The following is a 24,841-nucleotide window of genomic DNA, read 5'->3' on the forward strand; positions in this document are numbered from 1 at the left end:
CTTCTGGGAGTGAGCCTTTTATATGCAAACCAACCAATTCAGAGCCCACCTACCTCCTTTACTGAGCTCTTACCTGTTAAGCCACTGTCCCCCTGCCCTAAGCACCCCAGGGTCAGATGTCAGACAACTAAGCACAGTCGCCTGCTTACCCTGCCTCACCCATTCCTTCCCCTACTGCAACCCCAATTAAGGCTCTTGCTCACATTTTCCTCCTATCCCTTCTACATCCTGACCAACCCTGGTGCTTCCCCGTGTGCCCCTGTGTGGCATGGCATGCTCCCTCCCCCACCTTTGCGAACTGTAACGAACTATCTTTGCAATGGCAATTGCTTCCTCATCTGTTGCCCTCACCATACCTGAATAGTAATAAAAATCTACACTTTGAAACATGGTAACAAACAACTCTCAAATCTCCAAGGCTTAACTCACTAAAAATTTCTTTCTTGCCATACTACATGTTCAAAGGTGGTGTGCAAGGGTTGTCTGCTTAGTGAAATCACTCAGACATCCCGGCTGACAGAGACCCAGGGTCACTGCAGCAGGGAAAAGGGAAGAGGGGAATTTCGTGAAAGGAACCCAGGGTCCTCAAGGCTCCCTCCTTGAAACAGCGCACTTCGCTGCTACCCATTCATCCTTGGCAAAGCCAGTGCCATGGCCAGGCATGAGCTCAGCAAAGGTGGGGAAGGGACCGTTCCACCAGTGTCTGGAAGGAAAGCTGGAGATACGTGAAGACTAGCAGTGACCTCCACAGGGACCTTCGAGAATGCAAAATAGACCCACTAGTCTGGGAAGTCAGGAATGTACCTTTCTGAAAATAATGTTGACATTTGTGAGGAGACTTGAATGATGAGAAGGGGTTAATCAAAGAGGTGGAGGGGATGTGAGAAAATGTTCTGAAGAGGAAACAGCATGTGCAAAGGCCCTGAGGATGATGGGGGCTTGGCCGATTGAAGGAACTGAAACCAGCAGTGTATCAAGGAAGAGGGTGGGAGAGAGGCAGGGAAGAGGATTTTATCACTGACACTGTTTGGGGGGCAGACTCATGGTGATAATAAGTAGACGTTTCAAGTCTGCTTTTTTATTGTTTTCAAGTTCTCCACAGGAAATACGCCACTTATTCGCTGTACTCTGGGCTGACTGCTGCCCCCACCCTTGACCAAAGAAACTGGAGGGGCTGGAGCCAGGCAGGCTTTGTGGGCCTCCTTAGGGATTTTGGTGTGTTTTTTTTTGTGTGTGTGTGTGTGTGGTACGCGGGCCTCTCACCGTTGTGGCCTCTCCCGTTGCGGAGAACAGGCTCCGGATGCACAGGCTCAGCGGCCATGGCTCATGGGCACAGCCACTCCGCGGCATGTGGGATCTTCCCGGACCGGGGCACGAACCCGTGTCCCCTGCATCGGCAGGTGGACTCCCAACCACTGTGCCACCAAAGAAGCCCGGGATTTTGGTTTTAATCATAAGGACAGTTGGAAGCCATTGATGGATTCTGAAGTGGGACAGTGAGAAATGTGGGGTCATGAGCATCACCAGTTTCCAAGACTCTGGGCTCCTCTGGGCAGGGAGACAAGCCAAAAAAAGGCTCTTGAGGAAGTGGAAAATCCAAGAAGCCTTGATAAAGCGAAAGAAGAGTATTAGCTTACATCTGTGGCCATGCCATCTGTTTGCAAAAGCTGTTCTCTGCACATTTTAGAGTCAACAAGAAGGTAACCAACAGCAATAGAGCCTCTTGCCTTTCCTGCCGTGATTTTACCCCATTTCTCTAATAAGTCTGGATTGCACTATTGAACAATACCTCACTCCTTTAAGTATAGTATTTAGACTTGTCAGATAAGAGATGTGAAAAATCTGAAAGTTTTATTTGCTTATTCCGACATGCAGCGTGATATCTCCTCCTGGCTGGTAGGGTCATCAACTCGTCTGAAATCAATTCAACAATAAGGAGTGGGTGAGGGAAGAGCAGGCCGCAGGGCAGAGGAGTGATTCAAGTATCCAGATGGGGAGACTCAAGCTTGCCCACCCCCTCCAGCTTTAGCACCTTTGAGGAACCCTCCATGTTAGAATTTATCTCCCCAGCCTGGGAAAGCACAGAGCAGTGGTAAATATCTGATTAGAGAAAATGCCTAGTAAGCTGCAATTCCATATATTGCAAGCGATAAAACTGTAATTGTTTGTTGACAGTGTACATTAGCTCTTTGCAGCTTGTGTCAATAGAGTACCAAGAAACTAGGGTCTAGGAAGCTTTAATGGCAGCTCAAAAATATCATGGAACTAGCTAGGGGAATAAAATCAACAAATTTTACTCATTGGGAAGAACGTCATTTCCAGAGACGACTTCAGGGGAGAAGTGGTCATGCCTTGGTGAGGTGTGAGACTTCTGCATGAAGCTGTATGTTGTTGAGTGTCTGGGAAGGGCACCAAGGCATAATGCTGGTGCACATGGGTGAGAGGCAAGTTGCAGCTGCTGTGAACTGGGCCCGCTTAAGGGTAGAGACAGAAAGGGGATGGGGCCTGAAGTTCAGATCCAGATAGAGGTCTGAGCCCTTTGGGGATAATTTGGTATTTTGATATCAGGGTCCACTGGGATCCGCAGTCTGGCATTATCATACATGACTATCTGGGGGTGGAGAAGGAGGTCTGGTGCATGGGCAAGTTGGTGGGAAACCAGTGAACAAGAGAGTGGGGGGCTGGGGGCCAGGGTTGTGGTTCTGGTGGTCAGCCATTTCCAGCAAGGACCCAGCCAAGGATGCACGTGTGTGTGTTTGGTGGGGGTGGGGACATGGTTGGGGTTGAAATGAACAGGAGGCAGCTGAACAGAGGGACCCACCAAGAACCAAGTAGCAGCTCAAGGCTCAATCTAGGTAGACTGAGTTTATGTCAGATTTAATGGAGCACCAAGGTGCTGTCCAATAAAAATATAATGTGAGCCACATATACGATTTCTCAAAACTTTTAATTTTGAAATAATTATAGATCCACAGGAAGTTGTAAAGATCATACAGAGATGTTCCATGTACCCTTCTCCCAGATTCCCCCAATGGGTACATCTAATGTAAGTACAGTGCAACATCAAAGCCAGGAAATAGACGTTGGTGCAATGTGTGTGCATAAGTCTATGTCATTTTATCATGTGTGAATTCATGTCACCACCAGTGCAATCAAGGTGCGGAATTGTTCCATCACCACAGAGTTCTCCCTTGTGCTACTCCTTTATAATCACCCCACTCCCCTTCCTCTCACCAAACCTAACCCCTGGCAACCGCTCATCTGTTTTCCATCTCTTTAATATTGTCGTTTCCAGAATATTATATAAATGGAGTCATCTGCTATGTTATCTGTTGAGATAAGCTTTTTTTTTTTTCACTAAGCATAATAACCTAGAGATCCATCCCAGTTGTTATATGTATCAATAGTCCATTCGTTTTTATTCGTGAGTAGTATTCCATGGCATGGATGTACTGCAGTTGGTTTACTTATTCACCTATTTTAGGACATTTTTGTTGTTTTCAACTTGGGGCAATTCCACAAACAAACAAACAAGCAAAGCTGCTCTGAACAATCATGTGCAGATTTTTGTGTGGACACCAGTTTTCATTTCTCTGGGACAAATGCCCAGGAGTGTGATTGCTGAGTTGTATGACTAGTGTATGTATAGTATTTTTTAAAAAGAAATTGTCCATTTTCCAGACTGTCTGTACCATTTTACATTCTACCAGCAACGTATGAAAGATCCAGTTGCTCTGCATCATTGTCAGTCTTCGGTGTTGTCACTATTTTTATTTTTATCTGTTCTAAGGGTGTGTAGTAATATCTCATAACGGTCTTAATTTCCCTTTCCCTAATGGCTAATGATGTTGAACTTTTTTTTTTTTTTTCGGTACGCGGGTCTCTCACTGCTGTGGCCTCTCCCGTTGCGGAGCACAGGCTCCGGACGCGCAGGCTCAGCGGCCATGGCTCACGGGCCCAGCCGCTCCGCGGCACGTGGGATCTTCCCGGACCGGGGCACGAACCCGTGTCGCCTGCATCTGCAGGCGGACTCTCAACCAGTGCGCCACCAGGGAAGCCCTGAACATTTTTCTTGTGCTTATTTGCCATCCACATATCCCCTTAGTGAAATGTCTTTTCATGTCTTTTGCCGATTTTCCAATTGGATTGTTAGATCCTTGCCTTGTTCTCAGTCTTAGGAGAAAAGCATTCAGTCCTGCGCCATTAAGTGTGAGGTTAGCCATAGGATTTTTGTAGATGCTCTTTATCAAGACAGGAAGTTTCCTTCTATTCTTAGTTTTATGAAAGTTTTATTTTTATTTTTTATTTTATATTGGAATATGGTTGATTCACAATGTTGTGTTAGTTTCAGGTGTACAGAAAGGGATTTAGTTACACATATTCATATATTTATTCTTTTTCAGATTCTTTTCCCATATAGATTATTACAGAGTGTTGAGTACAGTTCCCTGTGCTGTACAGTAGGTCCTTGTTAATTACCTATTTTACATACAGTAGTGTGTATATGCCAATTCCAACCTCCCAATTCATCCCTCCCCCTCACCTTTCCCCCATGGCAACCACAAGCCCACCCTCTAAGTCTGTGAGTCTCACTGTTCAGCTTTGTCTATATCTATATGAGATATCATTTTCTCTAAAGCAGATAGTCTCTGTGTAATGATAAAAAGAACTGCTGGCAGTTCTGAGCTTACATTCTAATGATTTAGAATCCCCAAATAAAAGACTCTCGAAGTCTGTATATCATATCCCATGGAAGGACTCAGAATGACTCTGCTTGGGTTATAAGTCCTCCTCCCCCTTCTCCCTGCCTTGAACCAGTCCGTAAAGATGAGAGATGTGCCATGATTGGTCATTTGCCCAGTTCTGTGGCTAGCAAGCAGGTGGGGTATCTGTCACAACCCCATACAATTATGGGCAGGTAGAAGCCAAAGGGGTTCTTTAAACATGTCACACTTAGAAAGACCTTCACCAGCGTAAGAGGATTAAAAATAGTTTGTTTCCTTCTAATATGTATGGTGTCAAATATTTGACATATAAATTTTTTGCTCGTGTGAGAAAGTGAGGGAGATAGAGACAAAAAGGGACAGGGATGGGAAGAGAAGATGGAGTGATGTAGGGATCCTTTGCTGGGTGTTTTGATACCTTAAGAGGAGATGACCTTAAAACTTATTTGTTCCCCCCTTTTACAGTTTGATTACTTTTCCTTCTCTTGTTTATTCTGAGTTAACATAAATCCTATAAGATTAGGATGATGGGGAGGGCAAGGGCTTCACCTAGCACAGGGCTTTTCATGGCGGGCATTAGCAAATATCTGATTTAATTTGTTTGAACCCAGTACTCATGCCCTCCAGGGGATATCTGGGCATCCAGATATTATATAGCAATGGGAGGTACAGAGATGGATCCAGGAACACCACAGGTATCCCAAACTACTTAAAAATGGAGGTAAAGGTACACTTTGAATTCCTCCCTGAGCCCTGCCGGGGGGTGGGGGACGGTAGATAAGCCTCAGATAGGGGACAAAGGACAAAGGTGGACAGGAGCCTGGCCACCCCACCACCACCTTTGTGCACAATCACGTCACCTGTGGGGGCCACCGTGTGTGGACACCCAGCAGAGGACAACTCCTTTCCTAAAATATGTTCCCAAGTGTTCAGTGAAAGCTTCATTATTTTATCCTTTTAAAATTGGAAGAATCTTTTAAAAATGACTCTCTTGGGCTTCCCTGGTGGCGCAGTGGTTGAGAATCCGCCTGCCGATGCAGGGGTCACGGGTTCGTGCCCTGGTCCGGGAAGATCCCACATGCCGCGGAGCAACTAAGCCCGTGAGCCATGGCCACTGGGCCTGTGCGTCCGGAGCCTGTGCTCCGCAGCGGGAGAGGCCACAACAGTGAGAGGCCCGCATACCGCAAAAAAAAAAAAAAAAAAAAAAAAAAAAAAAAAAAGACTCTCTTGTGCTAAAAACATATTATTTCAGGTTCAACAATTCCTTTTGTTTCACCCCTGTTTCTTTTTCTTTACTTAACTCACAGGAAAAAAATGTAAGCATTTTAATTTTAAAAGCACATACAATATGATCCCATTTGTATGAAATTATTTCACTGAAGATGATCTGAACTACTCATCCTTCCATCTCTTTGTATGTCAACTGTCAAGAACAATTATTTCTAGATTGTATTGGGTTTTTATTTTTTGGTTTCATCTTTTAAAAGTAATAAGCACTTATCATTTCTATAAAAGCAGTAGACCTATTCCTTTTAAAGAATAAAGTCTATGATAAGAAGCATCCACATTCTGCTACTTAGAGTTGGATATATTTTCCTCTGTATGTGAATAAATATTGTCTATTGGTGATTATTCATTGTAAATTTGTGGCAAAGTCTACCCAGAGCCTCAAAGGACCTTAGCCAGAAAGGGAAGAGTCAGTGTTACTGAACGAAATGTGGGTCTGCCTGTCCACACGCAATAAAGGCAATCTACTGACACCAGGTTGTGGTTCATTGCAGGGTGCCAAGCAAGGAGTCCAGGTAGCTAGCGCTTAGAATGCCAAACTCCCTGAAGGCTTTCAGGGAAAGGTTTGTAAAGACAGGGTGAGGGAGCGGGGTTGTGGGGTAAGTGATCAGCTTGTGGACATTGTTCTGATTGGTGGTGAGGTAATCGGGAGTCAACATCAGCAACCTTCTGGTTCCAACTGGTCTGGGGATCTACGTGCTGTGGGCAGCATCCAGTTAACTTCTTTCACCTGATGGGATTTTCAGCATCTGCAAAACAGCTCAAAGCCCCTGAGGAGGAACTAAAGGTCCTTGACTTTGTTTAATGAATAAGCTATTATTATTTTGTCTAGCTTGACTGTTTTCCTTTCTTTCTTCATTGTCTCACTTCTCTGATTAAATTTATTCTTTGGAACTCAGAGAAGGCCTAGGAGGCTACAGTTTTTCTACGGACAAGAGGCAGGTGGAGGACATGGGGTTGGGGGAGTCTGTTCGGGGAAGACCCCGTAGGGTCCTGCTTGGATACATCAGGAGAAGAAACTGGAAGAGGAGAAAGAGAAGAGCCATAAATGAGCAAGCCTCCAGGTCGGGGGTAGCCCATGGCTTCGGGGGAGTAGCCCCCCCATATTTCTGTGATAGGTCTCCATCACCTTTGCTGGAAATTACTTTAACTTTGAACACCTTGCCTGGTGTTCAACTTCTTTCATATCCTTCCCTGTGCCTAGATCAGCACCTGCATCCAGCAGGTGCTCAATAAATGCTCAAGGCATGTTCAGTTCCCAAGGGGGTCATCCTCCCTCCATCTCACCTCTTTGTCTTTCAGGCTCACAGGCTTTCAGCTGCCGGCCACCGTCGTCAGCGCGGCCACCACCCTCTCTCTGCGCCTCATCAGTGACTACGCAGTCAGCGCACAGGGCTTCCATGCCAGCTACGAAGGTAGGTGCCTCGGCCTGGCCTCAGGAGTCTTATGTGTGAGGTTGTAATAGCCGCAGGCAGGGCTGCGCTGCTCTTAGCTGTCGGGAAGGGCTCCTTCAGATTCAGAGCTTGTGCCTGTCCTAACAAGGCTGGTTACTAACCAGTAACTCAGTTACTTAAATTGCCCCTGCTGCGTTGTTTCCAGGAAACCGAGACTTGAAATCAGAGCTGAGCTGCAGTCGTCTATCTTGAGGGCCTGGTAACATCTTCTCTCCCCTTAACTGGGTTTTGTTGTGTTTTTATTTTTTAAATTCTGTTTTCTCTTGGGCTTCACTGTATTATAAGGTACCTTGGCTTGGTTTTGGAAATAAGGCAGATATAAACCCTAAGTAGAAGACATAAAATAAGTAGCTGAACAAATTTTTTGCTCACTATAGTGTCTGTGAAGAGTCAGCTTTATATCATTCAGAGAAGAACAATCAATTTTTCCTTGATAGCACAGATTAGGGTTTCTTGGTTTGAGTTATGCAAATAATTTCCACTTCTCTCAGCCTGTTTAAATATGGTGTTAGCATTCAAATTAACACTAATATCGTCAGATTATACACTATTATTATTATTAACTTTATTATGTTAGTTCAGAAGGTGGTATGTCTAGATCACTGTCATTTTCCTGGGAAATTTACATCTCATTAATAGGTAATTATGCTGCTCTTGGCTAAGACCCACACTGCTATTTTGTGTTGAGATCATTCATAGGCATATTTTAAGACTGTTAATGATAATTAATAACAATAATGACATAACACCCTAGTAAAGCATGCCAGTTATTTGAAAGCTTTCTTCCTCTTGCCTCTAAGAACTTAAAGAATAAATGATGCTTTCTTGAATGGAGCTATAGCAATATACAAATAGATACCACCTTTGTCTTGGCTAGGAGTATACCACAGAAAGAGGGCAAATCCTAACTCCCTCGGCAAAATTCACGCCTGTTGGTAAGGGGTGTTTGGTGCTTTAACTTAAGCGATTGAGTGTTCCTGAGAAGGTCTCAGTTATTTTTAACTAAAGTACTAAGAAGGCTCCAGAGAAAGTTTCACATGCCTTTAACTGGGGGCTTCTGACATAACTCCAGATTGCTTTAACTGAGGGCTTCTGAAAAGATCTATTTGTCTTTAAAGTGAAGTCTCCTGGGATAACCCAATTTCTTTGGAAAAAACAATCAGTTCCTCCCAAAAGCAAGCCTGTGATCTTGGTCATCCTGGTTCTGTCCTCAGCCTGGACCTTTGGATCTGAACCCAAGCTAAGTCTCTTTGAGTCTGAGCTACAACCTCTTGATTAATTAAGAGAGGCCTCTTCAGAAGCTTCTTCCACAATATGTGGGCCTTGCGGGGACTGGCTGTGTTTGGGGATGGTGGGGGAAATGAGTCATTGACATTAGAGTTGGTGGCTGCAGAGATCCCAGGAGGGGCTGACACACAGCGGGACCCAGCTGGGCCCTAATGGTGTCCTCATTTAGCAATCTTTGTGGATATTTGTCTGAGGCCTGGACTTTTATGAGGTTTTAGGAAAAAAGTGTCCTGTTGATCCCTGACCACATTGCCTGCTTTGGGAAACAATGCCAAGTGCTTCTCCATCAGGCAGAGCAGAGCTGAAGGAACATTCATAGAGCCTTGTAAAATCAGAGGTTCTAGCCTGGAATTCATGGAGAGGTCTACAGTAGGGCATCAAAGGTCTGCAAACCCCTTGTAGTTAGAAACCACATTCTGAATGTATAAGGGTATATGTATTTTTTTCTTGAAAGGGTCTAGATCAGGGATCAATAAACTATGGCCCACCTGGCCGAATCCAGTTCCTGGCTTGTTTTTATAAATAAAGTTTTATTAGAATACAGCCAGGCCCATTTGCTGACATTGTCTATGACTGTTTACATGCAACTACAACTTCAGAGTTGAGTTATTGCCACAGAGACCACATGGCCAGCAAAATCGAAAATATTTACTATCTGGCCTTTTACAGAAAAAGTTTGATGACCCCCTGTCTAGAGCTGTGCTATCCAATAACAGTAGCCTTTAACCACATGCCACTATTTATATTTACATTAATAAAAACTCAATGAAATTTTAAATTTCATTTCTCACTTGCACCAGCCTCTATCAAGTGTTCAGTAGCCACCTGTAGCTCGTGGCTACCATATTGGGCAGCACAGACAGAGAACATATCATCCTTGCAGAAAATCCTCCTAGACAGGGCTGAGCTCGGGCTTCCATCAGATTCACGAAGGGTCTGCGATTCACATGAGGTCACGAATCATTAAGACAAAGTGGAGGCCAGTGGGTCCCTCCTCCCCGCTGCCTGGCCCGGGGGTAGCAGCCCTGACCGGGAGAAAGACCAATGGGACAGAAGGAAGGGCCCGCCCTCCATCAACCACTTAATGGTGTCAAGTCTCTAAGTCATCCTCACTAAGAAGGGAAAGGCTCCAGGTGAGGCCCAGGAAAGGCCTGCATGGTGCAAACAGGTTGCTCTAGCTGAGTGACTCTCTCCGTAGTCACCTGGGCAGGGTTTCCGCCAGCCCTGTGGTCTTCGTGGCTCTTTGTCCTGCCTGACAGAATGGCTCGCAGGAGAGGCAGGTGCGGGTGAGCCAAGGCTGGGGCTATCGCCAAACCCTGGCGATCTGGCTCAGGACTGGACCACGGGGCAATTTGTGCATCTGGAAAAGTGTGAGTCGCACTGACTTTTGGGACACCCACAGTGGAGGGGCAAGGAGGGCAGGTGGAAGGAATCAGCAGGGACAGCCACTGCTGCGGATGAACCATGTGCTAGACTACATCCACAGCGGTCCCGGGCCCTCCCTCTCACTGGACTTCTCAACAAGATACAGGATGATCCCACATTTAGGGATTTACTGATAAATACTAGCTTCTTGGGCCTATAACTGAGTAGCTGGCTGACCTTGGGCAGAGCTTTTCAAACCGTCTGGGCCCTCTGTTGGGGGGACGGGGCGATCCAGTGGTCAAAACGACGATAAAGATTTGGCTGTCAGGGAAAGAAGTCAGCCCCTCCCTCCATTGCAGAGCCCACCTTAGTCTCTAGGGCTGGACAGCAAGCAGACAGACAGGCTCTAGAGAGCTCCCCTCCCCCCAGCCCCACATCAGCCGGGGCTGACCCCAGTCAGGACAGCCTCCTGACATCCAGTCTTCTGGGTGTCACAGGACCTGTTTCTAAATGCCATCAGGGCCCCCCCGCTGCTCTCGGTAGCTCCCGTTGGCTGACGTCCCTGAAAGTCTGCTATCAAAGGGAGTCTCATCCTCCTCCACCCGCCTTGGGAGAGTGAAAAGTGCAGATAAGGAAGTGAACTGCTGTGAGGGATTTTGGAGAAAGGTGAAGTCAGATGAAGGGTGTCAGCTCAGAGCTGCTGCCGCTTCAAGGAAAAGATCAAAAAGGCCAATCGTCAAAGCCTGAGATGACAGGAAGGAGATGCTTGATTTGTAATCCCCGGGGGCAAGAGTGTGGGCTGCGGCCGTGGACAGGAGAGAAGGGGATCAACGTGTATTAAGCACTGACTGTATCCCAGGCACTTTACATATGTTATCTCATTTAATCCCTGAGACAGCCCGGTGGACAGACGTTGCTATCTCCATCTGACAGATGCTGGAGCTGGAACTCAGGAGTTTTGTGTTCAGCTTTAAGGCTACTTGATGGCCAGGAGTTTTAACGTGACTTTTCTGGCTCTAAAGACTGTACTCTTCTCCTGCAATGCACACCCTGCAAAACTCCTGGAGGAAGGCAGAGACTGGTTGACTCCCTCTCATGGGCAGGTAGGTTGGAACTAAGTCAGAGGCAGGGTGGACACAGGAAGCCTGCCTTGGCTTCAGCGCCCCTCCTGGATGACTTGGGTCATCTCAGGGAATCAATAAGAGATATGTCCAGAGCCTCTCAGCTAGGGTTGTCAGATAAAATCTAGGATGCCCAGTTAATTTGATTTTTAAATTATTCCAATTTTTTAAAATTTGAAAAAAACTTTAATGTAAGTATATCCCCAATATTTCATGGGACATACTTTTACTAAAAAAAAAATTACCTGTTTTTTGTCTGAAATTCAAATTTAATGGAGTGTCGTGTATTTTTATTTGCTACATCTGGCATCCTCACTCCAAGCACTGTATCCCCAGGAGCTCTGACCGCACTCATTTCCTCCTCCTCCTCTTCCTGATGCCCAGATCCGCCCCTGTCCTGCTCTGCCCAGCTCGGGCTGTGCACGCACTGCAGAGGATCTAGGTTCATCTCTGCCCTTCCTGTGAGTGTCCATTTGACAGCTCTCTGAACGCCCACACACATGCAGAGAGACGCAGATCCATGTGTACTTGGGGTTACACTGTGTGTGTGTAGTTCTGTAGGCTGGTTGACGAGGCTGACGTTTTTCTGTGTTAATAAAAGCAGCCCTTCTTTGTTCTTCCTAATGAATACCAGTGGGGGAGCCATTGTGGTTTGCCTATACCGCCATTATTTAACCAGTCATGGGGACATTTAAGTGAAGGACATCCCTGTACATACAACTTTAACCGTCCTCTAATTATCTTAGAATAAATGCCTGGAAGTGCCATTGCTGGGTCAAAGAGTGTGTCGATTTTTCATTTTATTACATAATTCCATGGTGTCTTTAGGAAGATTCTACTGGGGCACACCTCTACCAGCAGAGTGTAAGAGGGCCCATTCCCCCCCTTTACCTACATTGCGCACTGGGGAGTCTTAAGTCAGTTTCATTGATTAAAATGGGTGAGATGAAATCTCATTTGTGGTTATAATTTGCATCTCTCTGATGATCGGGAAGGTTGAGGACCTGTCACCACTTTCTGGCCTTTAGTAGATCATTTTGTAAGTTGCCTGTCCCTGTCTCTGCCTACGTTTCTTTTGGGGTGTTAGTATTTTTTTCTTATCCCTTTTGTAAGTGATTTTGCATATTAAGGCTATGACTATTATGAGTTTCCTTTTGATGTGCAGTCATTTTAATTTTTATGTCACAAATTTTTTAATATTAATTTTTCTTTGATAATCTACCTTTGGTGTTATGCTTAGAAAGGCCTTTTCCATGCCAAGATCAGCTGGTCATTTAGATATTCCTCTCATTCTTTTAGCATTTTATTTTTCTATTTCACTTTTAAATCCCTCTGGAATTCAGCTATGTTTGTCTTGGTTTCGGTGACCCTGTCTCTGATTCTCCAACGTTCTCTGTGCCTTTCTGTCTGTCTTTCAATGTGTGGGAAGCCTGTTACTTCTCTGGCCCCCAGCACCGTGTCTCTCCCTGACGTTTCTAGTCTTGCTGTGTTTGGACGTTGTTTCTCCCACCCAAGCCCTTGGGCTTCACACCTTCTCCACACACGACTCTCAGAGATTGTATGGGGTTGTTTCTGTCTCTGACAGGCTGATCAGCAGGTAGACAAGAGTTGTAAGCAGATCAGAGTCTCTGCAGGTTTTAATGTCTAATCCTGGTTGCACCTTTTGCATTTTGGCAGCATCCATCCTGAGCAGTCACTCTGACACTTCCGTGCAAGAGAGCCCATCTCTGACTGCTGGGTCGCAGTCTCTTAGATCTATTTAATCATCTACATCTAAAACCAGGTATTTCTGTTTAGTTAAATCTAACTATCATCTTGAGTTCTCACTCTCAAAAATATAAGAGGCTTCCTTAAAAATCAAAATCACTTATTATCCCCACATGGAATTTAGAAGCATGAGGAATGCTTATTTTTGCAAACTCCCTCGTCACCACAAGGGGAGAGGCGGCACAGTACAATGATTAAGACCTCAGGTACTGGGTTCCAGCGGATCTGGAATCAAACCCCATCTTTGCCGCTCACTTGCTGTGTGACCTTGGGCAAGTTACTTCACTTCTCTGAGCTCTGGCCTTTGCATCTGTAAAATCAGGGTAAGAAAATTACGTCATAGAGTTGTGAAGATCATGTGACACAAGTCACATGATGTGCTCAGCATAGGGACTGGCAGATTGTCAGTGCCTGATAAATGTCAGCTAATGAATGAAGTCACCCTCCTCCTAACCTCACCAGACTGGGATTATTTCAGGAGATGGAAGAATAGATATGTCTACTCAAATAGGTCACAATCCCAGCCCCACCCCAGCCTGCTGGCTCCTGAGTTTGCTTAAAATTCTCAACCCAGTTGTTCGTGGTATGTCTGGGCTTACAAACAGACCATAACATCTGTGGGGAAGGGGCAGAGGTGTCTCCATATTCGTGAGCTCCAGCACTGCAGGAGAGACTGCCCACCACGTGGGGATGAGGTCGCGGGCCCTGTCCCCTGGTGGGTTGGAGCTGATGAGGCCAATGCCGGGAATTTAGTTTTTTCATGTCCTCTTCTCTTTGCATCAGAGATGTTGGCTTTAGGGCTAATGGTGCTAGTGACACGTCCAGCAGACCTTAGACTTTGGGGGTCATGGACTTGAAAGCTGTGACTGTCGCCAGACACACACACACAGACACACACACACACACACACGCACAGGAACACTTTTCCATGTTATTTTTCATATAATTCAGATGCCCTGAAGCCCACCCATGAACCACTAGTCCACCTGTAAAACAGCCCAGAGAGGCAGGGCTCACACATTAAGTGGGTGGTAGAGATTCTTTCATTCATTGAGCTGATATATATTGAGAACCTACTGGGTGCAGTGCCTGATGTTTCAACCAAGTCCCAGCCTCACCATCGTGATTTCCTCCTCTACCCCTACCCACCTGCCCTCCCAAAGGGAACAGAATGGGGGCGGAAGAGCTCAATTCAGTGCCACATCTTGGTGAGTTTTTGCTCCCAGTGCAAGGTCAGTAATGTCACGTCTGCCTCTGGACCAGAGCATGGTGGAACAGCGTCAGACAGACACATCTGCAAGGGACAGATGGACAGAGATGGAGCTCCCTGTTGTCATTCTATCAGGAGAGGCAGGCTTGGGACAGAGTGTGCTTTCCTGGCTTTTGGACGGGGAAGTAGGGTAGAGGTGATCATGTCATGCAGGGAAATGGAGGTCCAGAAATGGACCCCTCCTGGTTTTATTGTAATTAGACCTGCTGATTTCCCTCTCCCGGCCTCTGAGACAATTTCCTCAATTTGAAAGAGTTCCCCAATTCAGGGACATTCTGCAGACATCATCTCAAAATTGGGCTAATGGAAGCTATTTGACCATATACATATATACACTGAATATGCAATTTTCACCATTCAGGCCACTCAGGCCAGAATGGCAGGCCAGGCGAGGCCTCCTTTGGGGTAGGGGGGAGGTGATGAATGTCCATTTCCTCTGCCTGGGAAGGGATGGTGTGTGCTTCCTGAATCAACCTGCTCCATTTCCAAGGGCTCTGCCTTGGGAGTTGGAGAACATTCCTTTTAATCAGTACAGTGGAGTAGCAAATTAATACACAGAGATGTGACATTTGAGACAAATTGGGCAGCACTTCTCCATAAGTGGGGAATCAGAATGAATTTCATATCACGTCCTCAGTAATCCCACAAACAGTTCATCATGCATAGTGATATTTTCCCCCTTTGGGGAAGAATATTAACATAGTTTGAAGATGATATCATAGCAAATTCTAGTGCCCTGACCCTCCTCACCTCAGGGTGTCAGAAGACAGGGTGATGAAGGCAAAGGAGCATTTTCAGGTGGCTGGATGACCTGTGAGTAAGGGGTACATCTACTTTACTTCTCTGGCCCTGTTCATTCATTCATTCATTCATTCACTCAACAAATATTTACTGCACACCTGCTCTACTCCAGGTCCCTAGGTAGACTTTGAGGAATATGAATGAATAAGAAGTGGCGTCCAGCTTCAAGGAGCTCTTAGACCTAAAATTGTTGGAGAGGAGTGCGTAGGAGCAGAGGAATGGGGTCCAGGAAGAGGTAGGTTCAGCCCTGGCTAGCTATGACACCTTTTGCATCTCCTGACCTTCCCGAGCTGATTTTGTGCAAAAGAGGAACTGCAGCAGCCACCTCAGTGGTTTGTAATGAGGGCTAAAGAGTTAATGGCTGGGAAGTGCCTGGTACAGAGTCTCTTTTCAAGAAACACCCATTCCTCGACCACATGGAGAAAATTACTCTCATGCCTGGTTGGGTGTCTGGAGATCAAGTTTGAGCCCTGCCATGTCCCCACTCTGTGACCTTGGACAAGGCACTGAGCCTCTCATCTCCCTCCTATGGGACATGGGATAATCATCTCTTCCTTTCAAGGGGGGAGTGAGCATTAGTGGTAAGGTACAGAAAGCACCTAGCATGACATTTGACACATAGTAGGCACTCAGTCAAAGGAAGCTCTTATAATAGGTGTGTTTTGTAGGAATGAAAAAAAAATATTTCCTATGATGTAATCATTGGTAGTGTATATATGTCCATGCCACTCTCACTTTGTCATAGCTTACCCTTCCCCCTCCCCATATCCTCAAGTCCATGCTCTAGTAGGTCTGTGTCTTTATTCCCGTCTTACCCCTAGGTTCTTCATGACGTTTTTTTTTTTCCCCTTAGATTACATATATATGTGTTAGCATACGGTATTTGTTTTTCTCTTTCTGACTTACTTCACTCTGTATGACAGACTCTAGGTCCATCCACCTCACTACAAATGACTCAATTTCATTTCTTTTTATGGCTGAGTAATATTCCATTGTATATATGTGCCACGTGGGAAGTAGCCGCATAGCACAGGGAGATCAGCTAGGTGGTTTGTGACCACCTAGAGGGGTGGGATAGGGAGGGTGGGAGGGAGGGACATGCAAGAGGGAAGAGATATGGGAACATATGTACATGTATAACTGATTCACTTTTTTATAAAGCAGAAACTAACACACCATTGTAAAGCAATTATACTCCAATAAAGATGTTAAAAAAAAAACTTTGGTCAAGCCTTGTGGGTCTCCAAGAGCAAGGAATGTCACCTATTTTTTGTTTCTTCTGTCACTGCAATACCTTAGTCCAGGGCTTGGTACACAGTAGGGATACTAGCCAGTGCTTGCCTGTCCTGACCTGGATCTTTGCTAGTCCATATAGGGCTTTTGTGCAAATTGGCACAAGTGGCCACCTTGAGGGGACACAGCCCTGTGAGCGTTCGGCTTAGTGCATGGAGTAGAGGCTGGGTTTTAACCACAGTCACCCACTGTGAGTCATTAGAGGCAGGGTGCAAGGATCTTGGGGTGCTTTCACTTAAAACCCTCTAATTGGGGCTTCCCTGGTGACACAGTGGTTAAGAGTTGCCTGCCAATGCAGGGGACGTGGGTTCAAGCCCTGGTCTGGGAAGATCCCCACATGCCTCAGAGCAACTAAGCCTGTGCGCTACAACTACTGAGCCTGTGCTCTAGAGCCTGTGAGCCACAGCTACTGAGCTCGCTCGCGTGCCACAACTACTGAGCCCACGCACCTAGAGCCCATGCTCTGCCACAAGAGAAGACACTGCAATGAGAAGCCCACTCACTGCAACGAAGAGCAGCCCCCGCTCGCTGCGACTAGAGAAAGCCCGCGTGCAGCAACGAAGACCCAACGCAGCCAAAAATAAATACATAAACAAATTTATAAAAAAACACAAACCCTCTAATGACTTCCCAGGTGGAGTACAAACTCCTTACCTGGCCATCAGAACTGGGCATCAGCCTCACCTCCACCCGCTTCCTCCTCCAGCCACACTGGCCTTTGTCTGGTCTTCAGAAACGCCACACTCTGTCTCCCCACCCATCCTTCAGACACGCTGAGTCCCTTCTTCTGAACCTTCCTCCCCCACCTGGCCACTCTTCTCTGCCTCTTTGTTTCCTTCCAATCTCTGCTTAAACCAAATCCAGAGGCTGCCCCGGGTGCCCGGTACTCCCTTTACTTTCCCTCTTAGTCCCCCGTGCATCTCCTCCAATTACATGCATCCCTTGTGTATTTCCTGTTCCTTGTTTTCCTTCTCTCCTCTGGTATGTGCTCCCAGACAGTGGAGAGAACCAAGAGGAAAGCTCAGGGTCTGGAGGAAAAATCGACTCTCGGCTCAGCCAGTTAGTAACCAGTGTGGGACTTTGAGCAGGTCACTTAACCTTCTCTGACCTCCACTGTTACAGGGACAATAATAATAATAATCCCTATTCTGTGGGATTATACTGGGAACAAATGAAGTAACACTTGTCAAGGGTTCCTAACGGTGCCTAGTGTGGAATAAACACTCAGAAGGCAGACACATGGGCTATTATGATCACCGTTCACAGCTGCGCCTAGCCCAGGATCTGACGCATGGTAGATGCTCAGTAAATAATGATTGAATAAGTGAGTGGATAAGGGATCATTTCACCCAGTGTAACAGAAAGATATTTGCTCAAGGTACCTGGGACCATATTCCATTGAATCCAAGATGTCCTCAGTTAAAAGATGCAGCTTTATCGGATGTACCACTAAGAAAAAAAAAAATGCTGCCGATTAAAGTATGACATGCTGTCGATTTTAAGATACATTCCAATTTCAAAGATATTATGGAAAAATGTGCTCCCTAGAACTGACGAAGTGTGGTAACTGCTTAATTGCTGCTGACCACCCCTCACCTTGTTTGGTGTGGGCTCATCGCTCTGACCTCTTCTCCAACCCAGGGCTCTCTGACCGTCAGGGCTCCTCCTTTTCATCATTCAGGTGGTGGCTCTCGCTGGATGGGTGATAACCTCTTAGTTCGTTCTCTCGGCTCCAAGTCTCATTACTTTTTAATCTTCTGCGTTGAACTCTATTTAACACCTATTAGCACAGGTCTTCAGCTGATAAACGACCTTGTCGGGGAAGGCAGCAAGATGCCCTGGTTTTGATCCTGTCTCTTATATCTGTGCCCAAGGCAGGGGAGCCCATAGAACCCAAATAGGGGTCCCTCAGGACCCCTGCCAGCCCACTGCCAGCTCCTCCTATAATAGCTCTCAAGGCACCAGGAATACCACTGGGTGGGGACTTGAATGTGATTTCTCCCACTTGGATGGGAGATGGGAGAGTCAGCCTTTGGCCACTGCTCTGGTCATGACTGTAGCCGGACACACTCACCTGTCTCCTTCCTGTGGACCTGGGTCAGGTGACCCCATCAGAGCTTCATCCACTGACCCCCACCCTGGAGGTTCAGGGGACACACGTCCTTCTACCATCTCTTCCCTGGGGGAAGTTATCTCCCAACCCATGAGCCAAGCATCAGCAGGGAGAGAAAGCTTCCAAGTAGAAGTATCAGATTGAATATTCCCATTCCACCTCTTCGCATTAACTGATAATTTGGGTATGATTAGCCACTGTTTTGGATTATTCTTTCCAGCCCTTTCCTTCATTAGTGTGGATGATTGAGGGTTGAACCCATTGCCATTTCATTGGAATAGCAGGAGAGAAAAACATTTAGGACGTTAGTGGGTTCTGATTTGGAGATTTGATGGTGGACAGATCACCTCTACCCTTCCCCTTTCCACTCTGTTGAATGATGGGCTCTGTTGCCCAGTTCTGTATCCTCATACACACCCTGGATCCCTGAGCCCAGGGCCTCAGAGATGAAGGAAACAAAGGGACCAGCTCACTGCATGACATGTCCAGCAATGCAGTGGGAGCTTTGCAGACACTGACACACCCCCTGGTGAGCAAGGCCTCAAGAATCCCCACTGTACAGAGAAGGAAGTGGAGGCCCAGAGAGGTTAGTTACCTTGCCTGGGGTTACACAGCACCTAAGGGTCGTGCCCAGTTTGAAAATCGGTTTGGTTCCAAAGCCCACCTCTTTCCACTAGGTGCTGCCTCCCCACATAAGTTACATATAGTTCTCCAAGCCTGCCCCTCCCACATCTCCCAACCCCACAGAAAGGAGGGGCTGTGGAGAGGCAGGGGCCCAGCCCTTGACGCCGGAGCACCTCCCAGGTCTGGCCATCCCCAGCCTGGCCTTGCTGAGGACCTTGTTGCTGCCCAAGACCCTGTCTTGTGGGTGATGGCTTTCCTTCCCTGCTTTTCATCCTTCCTTCCAGCTCTTCATGTCCTGCCCCTCCCTCAGGACCTTTATCCAGCCACAGTTTAGGAGTAATGCAGACTGGCCTTGGCAATGCATTAAATTACCAGGAATTAGTCTTGTGAAGTGGAGGGGGGCAGAGGAGTGGCCAAGCCAAGCACGCTCCAGCCTCAGGGCCTCCGTACATTCTGTCCCCTTTGCCTGCACTGCTCTGCCCTGGTGGCCGCATAGCTCTCCCGTCGTGTTGTTCAGTTCTCTGCTTAAATGTTCCGTATCAAAGAGGCCTTTCCTGATGACACTGTATGACACAGCCGCCCACCCATCGCTCCCTGTCACCCCCACCCCGACATATAATACAATTATTTGTCTATTTGCTTATTGTCTGTCTCCCCTGTCAGAATGTGAGTTTCCCGGGATCAGGGCCTTTGTCTCTTTTGCAGTGTTACTGCTGTTCTCTGCTGAATCTTCAGCTCCTAGAACAGGTTCTGACCCATATTAGGTGCTTGATAAATATTTGGTGGATGAATGAATGAATGAAATCAAAGACCAGAAGAAAGAAAGAAAGAATGTATATGTTTGAGCACCTTCAAGAAATCCCAAGGGATGGAAATGTAAAGTACGAGAAGTGGGGGCAACTGGAACAGCTGGGTCTGAGCTGCACGTGGATCGGGGGTCAGCTCACGCGGGGCCTGGGAGACCCCGGAAGGCATCTGGGCTTTATTCACAGAGCCCGCCCATCACCAAAGGGTCTTAGGCAGGGAGGTGATGCAGTGAGATTTCTGATTTAGAGATGGTGAGGAGGGCAGAGGGGGAGACTGGAAGCAAGGGAGTCAGTCACAGGCGGGGACCGTCGTCCAGCACAGAACGTGCCTGGACCTTTGTCAGCACCGGGGAGGGTGCCAGGACGAGGGGAGAGCTAGCCCAGGCTCACACCACACTGCCCACATTCCCCGTGGGTGGGTATCTAAGCTGCTGGGACAGAAGGAATGCCACACACGTGGAGCAGCTTGGCTTGTCCGGTGGCTTAAACAAAAATATTTATGATATTCTTTTCTGTTCTACGGACATTTGTGATATGACAGTAACCCACTGAACAAGCTCACCTTAAGAGTCCTGACGAATAGATGAATGTTCAAGTTCTGGGGTCTCTGGTGATAAGCGATGTGGATTGAAGCCCTTGAGATCACACTTGGAAATTTTGCAGAGGATTCAGAGCAGGGAGGAAGGGCAAATGCATTGGACAATGAGGACTGTAAGGAAGTAAGGACTGTAAGGATGGCAATGAAAGCTAACGTCACTTCAGCTCTTACCAGGTGCCACGTACTCTTATAAGTGCCTTGCATTTAAAAAAATTTATTTATTTTACCTATTTATTTTTGGCTGCGTTGGGTCTTCCTTGCTGCGCTCAGTTTTCTCTAGTTGCGGCTAGCGGGGGCTTCTCTTGTTGCGGAGCATGGGCTCTAGGCACACGGGCTTCAGTAGTTGTGGCACACGGGCTCAGTAGGTGTGGCTCGCGGGCTCTAGAGTGCAGGCTCAGTAGTTGTGGTGCATGGGCTTAGTTGCTCCGCGGCATGTGGGATCTTCCCGGACCAGGGCTCAAACCCGTGTCCCCTGCATTGGCAGGCGGATTCTTAACCACTGTGCCACCAGGGAAGTCCCAAGTGCCTTGCATTTTAACATTTAATCCTCACAACAATCCTGTGAGGTGGGCATTATTATTATCCCCATTTTGCTGATGAGGCACAGAGAGGTTAAGTAACTTGCTTGAGGTCACACAGCTAGTTAAGAGGTAGAACGTGGGTTTGAAACCAGACATTTCAATTTCAGCCTGAAAAAAAGAATAAAATAGTTTCACACAGCTGGCACTACTGGATCAAAATAAAATATTCCACTACAGTAGAGAGCAATGCCAAGGTTTGTACTTTAAACGATGTAACGAAAGGAAACCATGCGCTAATCTGGCTATATTCAAATGTAAAATTTCTGTACAATAAAAAACATCTAAAAATGGAAAGAATCACAATTGACTGTTGTATAATTTTATGCCAAATATGGCAGGAAGGGGTTAATCTCAATATTATGTAACCAGCCCATCTGAAGTGGTAAGAAAGCTATCTGGAGTTCACATCAGAGGAAATAGAGTCAGCAAGTAAATACACAGGAAAGCTATTCGGTCTTGCTAGTAATGAAAGTAATGTCAATTAAAACAATGAAACTACACTTCATCCCTAGTCAGTTAGCTCTAAAAGCCTTGTGAGGACACGATACAGTGCTGGGGTGTTTGCAGGGAAACGGGCATGCTCACATGTTGCTGGTGGCGATGGAAATTAGTCCTTTGGGAATCCAATTTGACAACACGTGTCAAGAGACATAAAGTACTCATGTCGTTTGACCCAGTGATTCCCCTCCTGGAATTATATCCTATGGAAATAATTCAACAGAAAAAGAAAGTTATATACATGAAAGTGTTGATTTCAGCATTATTTATAATGATGAAAAATTGGGGGCTTCCCTGGTGGCGCAGTGGTTGAGAGTCCGCCTGCCGATGCAGGAGACACGGGTTCGTGCCCTGGTCTGGGAAGATCCCACATGCCGCGGAGCAGCTGAGCCCGTGAGCCATGGCCGCTGGGCCTGCGTGTCCGGAGCCTGTGCTCCGCAGAGGGAGAGTCCACAACAGTGAGAGGCCCGCATACCGCAAAAAAAAAAAAAAAAAAAAAAAAAAAAAAAAAAAAAAAATTGGAAACTGTAAAAATGTCCAACAATAGGGGAATGACTAGGAAAACTATGGTATGTCTACCTAATGGATTTATGCAGCCATTTACAATTATAATAGGATTATTTAGCAAAATGGAAAGATGTTTATGATATTATTTTTCAGTGAAAAAAGCAGAATGCAAAATTGTTTCCCCTTTATTACAACCATCGAAACTAGGTCTTATGCGGACAGGGACTAGATGGAAATAAAAAAGGAAACAATTGATATGGGAGGGCAGTGAGATTGTGGGTGATTTTTTTAAAAAGTTCCTCCTTATGGCTGCTCTAGTGTTGATTGTGTGATAAAGAGCAAATAGGAGAAAATCCAAAATCAAAGAGTAAACCAAAATCAACAGCAGTAAGTCCTGGCTTATGTGAAAACTGTGTAGAGGTTTCAGCTGGCTGTGAGTGAGGTGAGAGCAATACCACATGGCTGGGTGAAGAGAAATATGGATTCCCCGCATAATAAGGCAATGATCAGAACAAGGTGTTTTTGAGGAACAGGGACTGTATCTCCCATAAGACCCAGCACAGAGTAGGTGTTTGGGAGGAATGAATAAGAGAAGTAGTGATGATCCCACAAAGAAAAATTAAAAGAGAAGACCTGGATGTGACTTGAGAATTTGCCACAGAAAAGACAAATAAATGTTTTTTTCTGGATTGCTCCAAAGAGCCGAGCAATGTCCAATGCATAGATGTTAGGGGTAGGTGAATTTCAGCCAATAATCAAGAAGAAATTTTGTGTAGCCTTAATTATCATAAGTTGGAGTAGGCTGCCTTGTGAGGGAATGAGTTCCCCATCTCTGGAGGTGATCAAGCAAGGGTTTGATTGATCAAGATCTGCCAGAGATGCTGCTAGCATACTTCTCAAACTAGTGTATGTACTGGATTTCATCAATTTAATAGTCCATCAATGGTAAGATGCACAGGAAACTTCAGAGACAGGTCCTGATGGTGGCCTGCACACTCGCTTGAGTCCCTAGTCCCCAGATGCATGCACACATGTTCTTTTCCTGATGAGGATTTTTTTGGTGTGAGCAGCCTGGCTGAATTGGATACATTGTTTTCCTAGGTGCCTTCTAAAATTCTTCACAAATCTAAGAGTCGCTAATTCAATGGCTCCGTGATTCTGTAACTCACTACTTGAAATCAACAACTCCCCATCCATTAATTCGACTGACTTTGATTCCAAAGCATTTTCTAATCTCTAGTGTTGTTCTTGGCCCTGCCAATCAAGTCCCATTGACGCTGAGACTGCAGTGATACAGGTGCTTGGCCAGCACCCCCATCCCACAACCCTCTCCTGACCCACATTCCAGCACCTGTGGAACTGCGGCAGCCCTGTTTGATCCCAGAGCTGTGGGGGGCTTGAGAAGGCATGAAACTTCCTGAGGCACAGGTAAGCCTAGACCCAGTGCCCATGGTGTCCGTTCATGCCTTTCACCTAGCTAGTCCACCTGCTTCTGGAGGCAGGGGGAAAGCAGGAAGCAGCCAGGACAGTAGAATGAGCTTGCATCTTGGAACCAAATAATTCTTGGGTTAATCTGCCATTCACTGTGTTACCTCGGGAATGCTTTACAATATCTCAGAGCCTCAGTTTCCTCATCTGTAGAATGGAATGCATACATGAGCACAGTGAGATAATAGCCATGCTCATCCATAGCCAAGTCTGAAGAGGGTAGAGTTTGCTTTCTCCTCCAAGGCCCTTTCTTGTTCTGGGACCACGTGTGACTCTTCTAAGGCTTCCCTGTCCATCTCAAATGGAGGCTGAGACGTGGGGAGATTTCTTTCCTGTCTTGGGAAGTAATGTCTGGGAGGCTATGGTTTCAGTGACTCCACCCTTCACGAGCCAGGGAGAGTATTCTCCTTTCTGTGCTGCACACTCAGCTGTCTTGGACAACAGCATGGGCTGCTGCGAGGCAGCACGTGGACCGGTTGGCTTCTGCCTGAGGCTTCTTGGGACACAGTATATTTCTTGGTTTCTCACTGTGTAATCAAGCACAAACAGGAGAAAATGTACCCAATACTGTAAAGGTTATGGAAAACCTAGCTTTTTGGTTCATCTGTGTATCCAGCCATCCATCTATCCATAGATAGATGGAGTAGGTATCCATGCCTTGAATACATACTCTGAATGGGGCTGGGGAAAACACAGATGGGCGAGACCCAGTCCTTGACCTTGGACAATCATGATCTAGTTGGGGGAGACAGATAAGAAATCAAACAGCTGTGATGCAGTGTGATCACTGCCTGAGATGAGGGCCCGGGGCACGGTGGTTGCTTGCCTAGGCTCAAGGTGGCTTGCATACCACCACCTGCTGGCAAATCTCCAGGCTGAGTCAGCAGCACCCTCCATCCCCGCACCACCCCAAGGTGAGAGTGTGCCTGGTGCATCTGAAGAGCAGAGATGAGGCCGTGTGGCCAGAGCAGATTGAGTGGTGGGGAGACGTAAGAGTTACTAAAGTCAGAGAGAAGAAGGCACCGGGTCAGGCACAGCTTCTACATGATGGGAAGGACTCAGCTTTTACCCTGAGCATGACGGGGCTCGCTGGCAGGCTCTGAGCAGAGGCTGGTCTGATCTGACCTACAAAGGAGGGCAAGGGTGGGGGCAGGGAAACTGGCAGGAGTCGGCTGCAGCGATGCAGGTGCCAAGCGAGGGGCCCTAGACAAGCGCAGTAACAGTGGAGGGCATGAAAAGTGGGCCAGTTCCAGGTAG

The 24,841-nt window shown here is 46.6% G+C and overlaps 1 protein-coding gene across 1 annotated transcript in view; it reads left to right on the forward strand.

Annotated features, from left to right (window-relative positions):
• Nucleotides 1-24,841, forward strand: part of CSMD2 (CUB and Sushi multiple domains 2) — a 655,429-nt gene that overhangs the window by 105,640 nt on the left and 524,948 nt on the right. The window contains exon 3 of the mRNA XM_059070872.2: nt 7,314-7,426. Coding sequence (XP_058926855.1) covers nt 7,314-7,426 — 113 coding nt within the window. The remainder of the gene's footprint in view (nt 1-7,313; nt 7,427-24,841) is intronic.

Source organism: Kogia breviceps, chromosome 1 (genome assembly GCF_026419965.1).
Source record: "Kogia breviceps isolate mKogBre1 chromosome 1, mKogBre1 haplotype 1, whole genome shotgun sequence".
Taxonomy (NCBI): domain Eukaryota; kingdom Metazoa; phylum Chordata; class Mammalia; order Artiodactyla; family Physeteridae; genus Kogia; species Kogia breviceps.